Here is an 11,450-nt window from a genome sequence, read left to right on the forward strand (position 1 = left end):
ATTAGCACCACTCAGAAATTATTTGGTTTATAAAATGTATCATGTTTAAACATATCTTTTTTACTGCAGGGCTATTTTCTTATATAGCAATTTTTCAGCTCTAATTGAACACTTTCTAAATATGCCTCATTCACTTGTTGCAGTTTTTTCTTCACCAAAGTGCTTCTAACACTGAAATGCAGGTGAATGCATTGGATAGTAGCTTGGGGTTCACTATCTGCCTGTGGACTCTTTGGCATGTAGAGCAGAGATGGGATCAAAACATCAACATCTGCTCTAGGTCCTGAGCTACAGCCACCCCCACGTAACTTCATCTCTGTAACAGTCAACGCATCCACTGAAGCAAACCATCAATGTGTTTATCAGTGGCTGAAAAAGTGATAAGACTATATAAATGGAGTCTCTTTATTATTTATTAAAATCTTTTTAAAAAATCTTCATCATGAGTTCATCATGTGTCCAAGTTGCTGTGACGCAGACTGAGTCGAAGGTCATCTACCAATCAGAAGCTGTGCATTTAGATCCCCGACTCCTCCATTCCACATGCTCCAGGTGTTCTTGGACAGCACAGTGTGATATTTAGACAGCACATAGAATAAGACTGCATACATATTTGAGTGTGTAGTAAAAAGCACATAAGAAATAACATAGTATTCTACTATAACATACCCTGCTGATGTCATCTGTAGGTCCGCCACTGAGTAGTACAGCTGTATTTGGTTTTTCATGGGACCCCGTTGGTTTCTGCGGGCCCGTGGACCATCCATGTCCCCATCTATATTTGGATGGTATCTGAAAGAGACACGAGTACACTTTGGGACTGGGCATTTATAGAAAACTACTTCAAGCAAGAGCTCACATTTTGTGGAATGCACTTATTCCACAAAATGTTCATGTTCTTACGCCAAACGTCTCTCTGTGAGGTTTACTCTTTACTAGAGGGATTTAATCATTAGCATAACTGAACTGAACGTGAGCAAAACCAAAGACATGGTGGTGACCTTCTGCAGTCTTATTCTATGTGCTGTCTAAATATCACACTGTGCTGTCCAAGAACACCTGGAGCATGTGGACTAGCAGAGGGATCTGGCTGCTTCGGTCACCACCACCATCCACGGGAAGCCAGTGGAGGTAGTTGAGGAGTGCAAATACCTAGGAACCATCTTTGACAACCTCCTGAAATTCTCTGCCAACACCGAGGAGATTCTCAGGAGGTGCCACCAACGGCTATACCTCCTTATAACTCAACTGCTTTGGAGTCAGCACACCCATCATGATGACTTTCTACTATGCCTTCCTGGAAACCATCATGACCTTCTCGATCACCTGCTGGTTCCACTCCCTCAGCCTTCATACAGGAACAGACTGCAGCACACTGCATCAGTGTGCTCTAAAATCATCGGCCTGCCTGTCAGAACTCTGACAGGTTTTCAGCCAACAGGTCCTTAGACAGGCAGCCAAAATCATCACTTCCTCCTCCAATTATAACAAATTATTAAAAATATGGAGAAAATACTTTTTGCAATTAAATGTGTCATGGTTTAGTTTAATGGCCGTTAGACTACATCAGACTAATGTAACCAGTGCGGTATAACAGTAGGTGCATGTCTCTTCCGGTTGGTTTGGTTTTTTAACTGATATTCAAATTGCTCATAAAAATACCGAAACAAAAATGTAAACATTACAATGTTTTTAAGCTTTCCTGAGGTGAAAAAGTTGGCAATGATAAAAAAAAAAAAAAAGCTAAATGTAGCAGTACACCATAGTATAAAAAATGCACTGACAAAGTACTCGATCAGATCTGTGATACAGAAACTGCAACCTTGTTCACATGAACATATCCATCTCAGTGCCATGTCTGCCTTCATTATCACCAATTAAAGTTTAACTTCATGTAGTTTACAGTCTAAAGTGCTTTAAGTCACCAGTACAGCTATGATTTTATAAACCATATAAATAATAATGTAAGTCTATGAATTCATTTCCAGCTGGTGCTTTTTTAGTCCTGCAATCACGTCACCTCAGAAACTGCGCAGTTGCTTGCTGGTGGTTGCCGTGACGGCGTATGCTCCGTTGCCATTTTCGCTTCTGCATCCATTGATGTGTATGGCGGGTATTACTGTACCATGGATGCGACTGGTTGACAAGTGGATTGCTGTACCAGGAACTGGGCAGTGTCAGAGTTACCACACACAAACCTAGAGGCGGCTGGGAAACAAGACAGTCGTGTAGTCGTAAAAAGAAAACGGAGTGAAACGACTGACCAAGAAAGACAGACATTAGACAAAGAAAACATTACAAAATCTGTTCTTCACCTGTGTGATACAGGAGGCCTTGTGCTCCTCTGTCTCCTTGAAAGCCAGTAGAGTGATGCAGGTCCGAAGATCAGAACTGATGTTGCCTCGCTTGTGAAACAGTACCCTCACCCTGAACCTCTCCTGACCTCTCTTATCCCGCTCTATTTCCACGCTCTCTGAGAGAAGGGAGGCAGATAGAGGGGGAGAGGCAGGGAGGACGGACTCTGATAAAAGCTGTGGATGAAAAAAAATACAGATGAATCTGTGGGGGTTTTCAGTTACATCTCCATCTCTTATCATCTTTTCTCCTCTGCTTACCTGTGTCACAGAGTGAGGGCCAAATGAAGCCCTGAGGCCGGGCTTGGTAGCCCACCCTGTCGGAGGCAGCATGAACATACTCTGAGAAAAGGCAAAAGGGCTAAAGTTGGAGAAAAGAGGGCCCAGCTCTGCTTGGGACAGAGGGAGAAACTGCCAAGAAGGGGGGGTGACTGACATCTGGACTGGCAGGGAGAGAGGAAAAGGAGGCTGCAGGAGGGATGGAGGGACTGAGTCAGTAAAAAAAGAGAAGAGGCAGGTGTAAAGGACATGTTACTATCACAAGGTCATAAATGTCAGAGTTGCTGAGATTCGCATTAACTGCCTTCCTTTCTGTTATATTTGGGCAAGGCATCAACCCATACTTTGTCCAAAGAACCCTAACACACCAACAGCACTGTGGTATCAGAGTGCTTGATTAGTTGGACGGCCTTTGTTGATGGCAGGCATTCGCTGTGACATTGTTTCAGGAAGCTTATGCTGTTTTACATTTGCCTCTGTCCAGAGCGTAAAGTCGTCTACATCTCACAGATTCTTAGTGGGGTTAAATTCTGGACTCTATGATGGCCAGTCCATGTGTGGTAATGTCAGCGCATGCCTTGTCAAATCTAAAATGAACATAAATTCAAATGTATCAAAGTAAAGCAGTCTCTCTCCTTTTATCTCCAACGTCATCCATTACATTGCTGCCATATTGACGCCATTCACAGACCATCCATGGAATCCACATTTTTAATTCAATTCCTTTTTATTTGTATAGTGCATAATCACAACAACAGTCACCTCAAGGTGCTTTATATTGTAAGTGTCATGGTCGCCGTGTCTGCCCGGCTGACCCAGGTTGGCTACATATGTTTCTTGTTTTCCTTTCCCTCTCTCTAATAATCACACACCTGTGGCTCATCGCTTCACCAGCGTCTACTACTTAAGGCAGTGGCTGGAAACATCTCATCGCTGGACTATTGAGTAACCTTGGTAGTAAGCTCCAGAGGGCTAGTTTCTAGTTGTCTTTTCGCGTTGTTGTTTCGTTAGATTAACCGCTTGTTTCCTGTGAATGGGAATCTCTTTCCCTTGGAGCCCTGGATGTGCTAAGTTGCTGGTGTGCTGTGTTTCTGGAACTGTGTGAAGATTCCCTTGTGTGTGAAGAGCCCCCTTTTTTTTAGCTTCCTTATCTGCGCTTGAGTCCATGCCAGCTCGTGACAGTAAGGTAGTCCCTACAATAATACATACAGAGAAAAACCCAACAATCATATGACCCCCTATGAGCAAGCACTTTGGTGACAGTGGGAAGGAAAAACTCCCTTTTAACAGGAAGAAACCTCCAGCAGAACCAGGCTCAGGGAGGGGCGGGGCCATCTGCTGTAACTGGTTGGGGTGAGAAAAGGAAGAAGCAGTCTTACAGCATTTGAGGAAGCACTTTCTCCCTCTCCCTTATCTTTCCTGCTTGGCTTCTCATGTCTTTGTATAATCTTGCTTACTCACTAACCCTAAGACAGTCTCCCAAACGTGTTCTCTAAAAATGTAAAGAAGAATTGTGGATTTGATCAACTGGTCCCTTAATGAAACTGACAACTCCTGGGCTTGGGAGAGCCCGATTGTCCTGCGGAGACGTTTGCTGCCGGATACTCGATGGTCGGTTGCATTGTGTGTCTGGCGACACTCTCGATGGAGGACATTGAACGACATCTACCAATTCAGAATCACGATAACAGAGTTCTGGCTGATTGGAGCCGGCTCGGACCTGGCTTATCGAAGAACAAGAAACGGCTACAGCTGTTCAAAATCCCACAAGGCTGGCCGACATGATAGACGATGGGCAGGGATGTGAGTACTCAGACTGTTTTTGAATGCAATATGGAGAAGATCTTGGAGAAGCTCAGGGCTCTGTTATATGGATAACATCTTGAAGAAGAAGAACAGGAATTGAGAGACCTGGTGACCAGTGATGGACATTAGACCAACTGTAAAATTGGAAGCAGTTTGTTCGCACTCAACAAAACAACTACCATCTTCATCTCATGCAGGCCCCCTGGCGCCAGGTGGATGCTCAAGGCAAAAGCTGACGGGAATAACAAAACTCTCCCGCAACATCTCTAAAATTAGAAATATCCTGTCTCAGAGTGACGCTGAAAAACTAGTTCATGCATTTATTACTTCCAGGCTGGACGACTGTAATTCATTATTATCAGGAAGTCCTAAAAACTCCCTGAAAAGCCTTCAGCTAATCCACAATGCTGCAGCAAGAGTCCTGACAGGGACTAGAAAGAGAGAGCAGATTTCTCCTGTTTTGGCTTCCTGTTAAATCCAGAATTCAAAATCCTGCTCCTCACATACAAGGTCTTAAATAATCAGGCCCCATCTTCTCTTAATGACCTTGTTGTACCATATCACCCTATTGGAGCGCTCCGCTCTCGCTCTGCAGGCCTACTTGTTGTTCCTAGAGTATTTAAAAGTAGAATGGGAGGCAGAGCCTTCAGTTTTCAGGCCCCTCTTCTGTGGAACCAGCTTCCAGTTTGGATTCAGGAGACAGACACTATCTCTACTTTCAAGATTAGGCTTCAAACTTTCCTTTTTGCTAAAGCATATAGTTAGGGCTGGACCAGGTGACCCTGAATCCTCCCTTAGTTATGCTGCAATAGACATAGGCTGCCGGGGGATTCCCATGATGCATTGAGTTTTTCCTTTCCAGTCACCTTTCTCACTCACTATGTATTAACAGACCTCTCTGCATTGAATCATATCTGTTATTAATCTCTGTGTCTCTTCCACAGCATGTCTTTATCCTGTCTTCCTTCTCTCACCCCAACCAATCACAGCAGATGGCCCCGCCCCTCCCTGAGCCTGGTTCTGCCGGAGGTTTCTTCCTGTTAAAAGGGAGTTTTTCCTTCCCACTGTCACCAAAGTGCTTGCTCATAGGGGGTCATATGATTGTTGGGTTTTTTTCTCTGTATCTATGAAGCGCCTTGAGGCGACTTTTGTTGTGATTTGGCGCTATATAAATAAAATTGAATTGAATTGAATTGAATTGAATTGAATCCCTTAGATAATAAGACTGTTGTGATTCTCTCCCCCCTCATTCAAGGACCGAAGTTTGTTGACTTTTGCTTGACAAATGTAGCTACAATCATACAAGTGCAAAGATTTCTGTTTATTTCTATAATAGCAGCTATTAAATATTTTCACAGTAATTTAGGCGTCTTAAACACTCACAGGTGACATCTTTGGTATAAGGTGAACATAGATAATGATCTGAGAGAATGAAAGTATGACAACAATAACAACAGGTGAGCAGCTGTGATACACAGTAATACACAATAATGACTCACCTGTGATGGAAATCCAAAGCAGCAGCAGCTCTCCTGTTCGTCCCCACCACACAGTGACACAGTTGACACCTTCCATCACTGCAGGTCTCCTGCAGCACAGTGAAGCCAATACGAAACTTTCAAACCTCATCCATACTCAGCTGGCAGATAATCGGCTCGTCCTCCCCCACAGGGTGAGTGGACGGGCTTCAACCACTCGTACAATCAAGCCCACTTCATAACCTTATGAAGAAGGTTATGTTATCACCATGTTGTCTCAACTGACAGTCACAGGATTGCATACACACAGGTATGAATATAATGGCTTTGATAGGCCTTTTAATGATTTCTCAAGCTGTTCGTTTTCCAGGGTGGAACGATTATACAGTTTTTTTTCTGTCTGCATAACTGTGATAAATTAGTTATGCAAATATCATATGTCATATCAAATATGTACATACAATTATTCAGTCTTTTACTATCTCGTGCTGAAAGTAAAGTTTTTCACTGTCGTGGAACTTCAAGGCAAAGGCCGGTTAACTTCTTCTTGGTGACCATTAATATAAACCACGCCTGTAGGCCCTGTTCTTTTGTTTCAGGTGAGGCTCATCCACAGTTCCCAGGCCTCTTGTTTCCTTTGCGTCTCTCACTGAGAGAGAAAAAACTGGACAGGATCCTACTCAGGTTTGACCTCCGCTACAGTTACAGCCTTCTAGCCCAAAACTCATCCTAGGATTTATCTATCTGCTCACACTGTAGGACGAATTGTCTTCAGGTGTATTTCCTCAGCCCGGTCTACGTATTCTGTCTCCGTGTTTACACTTGGCTTCAACCTACCTGCTTGATTAGGCAGGCATAATTAAGCCTTAATGAACTGTCATAGTAACAGTACTACAGTACTACAGTACTACCCATGTTAGGAAGGTGAAGGTGGATATCCTCCTGCTTTGGGATAAAAAATATTTAGTTTTGACAAAAACTGTACTTGTATGTCTGAAATGAAACAAAACAATCCTTTTCTATTGTTTTTACAGTGAAGTCAGTTTTGCGCATCTAACCCTGTAGCTGCCTGCGAGGCTGCTACAGGGTTCATGTTAACTGATCAATAGGGTGCAAATGATTGATGGCAGAAGCTGCCAATCCAGTGCTATAAAAGTTCATTTCTGGATTTGCAAATGAGGGATAGACACATAGACACAGAGCACCTGGCACTTTAGTGCTGAAAGGAATGTCTTCTGCGGAGAAGCTGGCATCCCAGTGGTAGAAAACCTGCTTCTCCATTTTGCAAATGAGAACCTGACATCCTGATATCAGGAAGTTTGCTGCTGCATATGGCAAATGGTAAAATCCTTTTGTATTATTCATTATTCATTTATTAACTAACAATTCATTTTGAAATTCTGATCTATAATAAATGTTTATATTTTACATTAAATGATAAAATAATAAGTATCTTTAGTAATTTCTAAATAAAATAATTTTAAAATGAATTTGTAAATTAGTTAAATTATTGCATATTTGACTGCACAACTCATTAATGAAGCACAAAATTCTTTATTTTGATGCACATGACCCCTCTGGTCCTGCATATGTACGGTGATTGTGTTCGTGAATACCGTTTCACATGTGACATCCTTACCCTTAAAGAATAAACCTTAATACACGCTGAATGAAAGATTTGATGTGCTGATCCATAATAGCAGAACAGAATTGCAGCATTAACAGAAATTAGGACAGGACCCCTCTGGAGTCTAGATGATGATGGTGGTTGGATGGTGCTCTGGGTGAACAGGTTAAGGGGAGATGGGGAGGAGGAAGGCTGCATGCTGATTGGCTCAATGAAGGTGTAAAAGAAAATGACAGCGCTAGAGAAAGAACGTCAGCATTGAGTTTGACAGTGTGGGAAAGTGGAAGTAATATAAACTTTAAATTCAATTAAATTTTATTTTCACAGCTTCAAATCACAACAACAGTCACCTCAAAGCGCTTTATATTGTAAGGTAGACCCTACAATAATACATCTGGAGAAAACCAAACAATCATATGAGTCCCTGTGAGCAAAGACAGGAAGAAACCTCCGGCAGAACCAGGCTCAGTGAGGGACGGGGTCATCTGCTGCGACCAGTTGGGGTGAGAATAGACTAGCAACTAAACACTCAGGAAAGCAGACAGTTCAGTTATATTTGATTTAGAAGCACCAGATCACGAACACAGTTGCTTCATAATGTAAAGGCCAAGGAGTGATCACAGATCTTCCTTTTTATGCATAAGCTTTATATACATTATCTACAATTATGAATATTTAATGTAATGACCGCTGTGATGGATATGATAGACATCATCCGTCCTCTTAGTCTGAAGAGCATTTTTTTTTTTTTTTTGGCCTGTCCCGTTTGGCTCTTTTGCATCAGAATTGTTGTCTAAAGGCAAAGAAAGATGCCCAACGGATTTACTTTACCAAATTGACCATCCCAGCCTTGCCATAATGGTCCATTTGATTCACCTTTTATTGTTTATTTTATTTTCACTTACTGAATACGGGACAGACTTGACTGGAGGAAAGAAGGGGAGAAAGAAAGAGGGAAAGAGAAACAGCTGAGAAGAGGGACGGGGGAGAAGGGCAAAAGACAAAAACCAACAGAATGAGCAGAAAAAAAAAATAAAAATGCATATATCAATCACCTGGATCACCTGCTGAGAAAGAAAAAAGAAAGCAAGCAGAAGAGAACAAGAGTAATAGAATAAACAACATCACAATGATATATGGGAATATGACAGTAAATACTAAATATTAAACATTATTGTGCAGCACATAAGATCAACAGAACACAGTGTGCTTTGAGGTAGGAGCCAAAAAGGGTGTAGTTTGTGGGTGTGATCACCCGTGTGTACACCTGTGAGCATGGACGCGCTTGTTTTTAAAAGGTTCCTTCATGTAATGATCTGCTAGAGGGTGTGGGGGGGCACAGCCCCGTCCTCCAGGGCATGAAGCAGGTATGGAGGAGATCAAAACTCCAGACATCCAGAGGCCCCCAGAACACAAGAGACCAAGGAAGACCAACAGAGGGGCAGCCGCGCTACTGTCCCAGTAAGAGCTGAGGAGAGTCCCAGATGAGGGCTCACTCAGCAGCCGCGGAGCAGAAACCAGGGGGAGTTGCAGTGACGCGCCCGTGAGCTCCGCCGGCAGCCAGCTGTGCCTGAGTGACCGAGCCCCAGGCCGAGAGGCCGGGGGCACCCCACCTCCGAAGTGGCCCGAGCGAGCCCCAGGCTCCAGGCCCCGATAAGCGGCCGCCAAGGAGTGAGCCGGTGTGTACCTGGACGCCCATCCCCGGACACAAAGAACCACCAACGCACCGACACCTGAGGGAGTCCGCCACCGGCAGGGGAAGTGGTGGGGGGAGATAGACCTCCAAACCTTGGAGGGCCTGAGATGTCCCCAGAGAGGTGGCGTCTGATACCCAACCTGACATATAGACACAGACATACAGGCACACACAGATACAAACATCCATTCCCACCCTCATGCTCTCATATGCACTCACTCCACACTCAACCAACGTGGAGACAGACATGAAGAGACGCTGTACACACAATCACACTCCCCAAGCGTACTCTACAAACCGGGTCTAGGTACCCTTGCCCCTGGAGGGGAAACTGCACCCTGAAGAGCATTTGAATCCTGTGAGTGACCTGTAAGGCTACAGGTATTTTTTAAGATCACACAAACGGCTGTAAACAACAAACCTTATGTTTCATGGCGACAGGATGGTAAATGGTAAATGGCCTGTATTTATATAGCGCTTTACTAGTCCCTAAGGACCCCAAAGCGCTTTACACATCCAGTCATCCACACATTCACACACAGGTGATGGCAGCTACAGTGTAGCCACAGCCACCCTGGGGCGCACCGACAGAGGCGAGGCTGCCGGACACTGGCGCCACCGGGCCCTCTGACCACCACCAGTAGGCAACGGGTGAAGTGTCTTGCCCAAGGACACAACGACCGAGACTGTCCGAGCCGGGGCTCGAACCGGCAACCTTCCGATTACAAGGCGAACTCCCAACTCTTGAGCCACAATCGGATTTGCACTTCAGGCAACTCGAACTTATTTTTAACGAGCTACAAAATGGCCAAAACAGAGAAAAGAGAAAAGCCTACGCGCCGTCATAGCTCAGCTGGCATGTGCCAGCACAGGATCACAGCCCAAACAACAGAAGGTACAGCTAAATATATCTGTGTGTGTTAGGAAATGTTCTCATTGGTCAGTGTCAGGATCAATGTCTGGACATGGCTCACACAGATGAAACACGCTAAAGTCATCCAGAGCAAACACACAACTGGTTACTCTGTGAGACAAACCTGAACTGAACCTACTCTACAAGCAGAAATTTGATGATACACACACACACACACACACACACACACACACACACACACAGATATAAAACACTCACCTGCATTTGTCCATTTCAGCTCCAGATTCCAACTGTTTTTTGAGGCATTTTAAAACTTGTTGACGTCACTGATTCCAGTAAAAGAACAAAAATGATTTAAAGCAAGAAAAATCATTAATATGAAAAATAATACTCTCCTTTTTGTCTTTCTTGGTTATCTTTAGTGGTATGCTGCTGCTTTAAGCCCCTCTTACTCGCTCTCATGCGTCCCTCCCTCTCTGCACCAGATTCATCCAATACAGATTTTCTCATTTAATATAGTAAGTAATCTCCTCCACGCTCCTCCCCCCATGCAGTTCTTTATGAGCTCATTGTTTCTTATAGGTTTATCTTCCTACTCTCCTCCCCTCACCCCTTTTTGTGCATCTGTCACTTTTTGTTTTCTCAGACATCTTGGTGATTCTGTGCATCTACAGTATGGTGGATTGTTGGGTAGTAGTAGTAGTAAATGTGACACTCATTACAGTAGCTGCTTATGGTTTAATGGTATGGGTTATGGTGGATTTACAGTTTTTTACAGACGCTAGGACACATTTCTCAATACTTAGGTCACTTTTGCAAAACTCCTCACACAGTGAGCACAACAGAAGTCTATGTGGGCTAAACTGAGGACCAGTTATCATTGTTTTGGCACAAAATGCATTCAATGACTACATCTCTCAAATTTCATGAATTATCTTCTCACTCAGACACAACAACTGCCAAAAATCTTTGTACGTACAGGACACTTTGCATGTGCTTACATACTGTTTTCAAAACTGTTAAACTTATGGCCAAAACAATAACACAATGCAAAACTTAAAAAGACAGCAAAATGCAACAACAATATTTTATTGAAACATATTTTAAATCTAAACATGCAGTTTAACCAGCCACAGCTGATTCTCATTGTAGATGAACATCTACACAGGTGTTACTCCTTCAATTGTTCAACTCCTTCAATTCTGGCAGCCAGAAGATTCTTTCCTAGGTGTGTTGCCCTAGATGACATAAGATGTGATGTGGATGAGAACCTGTGGCCAAATGGAGAAGACCGAGTAGATTAGCATTACTATTGTATGTGTATCAGTGGATGGTG

General features: G+C 43.5%; 1 protein-coding gene across 4 annotated transcripts in view; it reads right to left on the bottom strand.

Moving 5' to 3' along the window:
- tmem132a (transmembrane protein 132A) overlaps nt 1–10,587 on the bottom strand; it is a 24,745-nt gene extending 14,158 nt beyond the window's left edge. For 3 of the 4 annotated variants that reach the window (XM_082536902.1, XM_082536903.1, XM_082536901.1), the window contains exons 1-6: nt 10,373–10,587; nt 5,939–6,027; nt 2,616–2,842; nt 2,316–2,531; nt 2,021–2,208; nt 670–792 (exon numbers count right to left, since the gene is read on the bottom strand). In XM_082536902.1, coding sequence (XP_082393028.1) covers nt 670–792; nt 2,021–2,208; nt 2,316–2,531; nt 2,616–2,842; nt 5,939–6,027; nt 10,373–10,386 — 857 coding nt within the window. In that variant the 5' untranslated portion in view covers nt 10,387–10,587. Of the gene's footprint in view, nt 1–669; nt 793–2,020; nt 2,209–2,315; nt 2,532–2,615; nt 2,843–5,938; nt 6,028–10,372 lie in introns of those variants that run through there. The other variant, XM_082536904.1, reaches the window with a different exon arrangement.
- Between the last annotated feature and the right edge of the window lie 863 nt (nt 10,588–11,450).

This window comes from Aulonocara stuartgranti, assembly GCF_965226115.1.
Source record: "Aulonocara stuartgranti genome assembly, chromosome: 6".
Lineage (NCBI taxonomy): Eukaryota > Metazoa > Chordata > Actinopteri > Cichliformes > Cichlidae > Aulonocara > Aulonocara stuartgranti.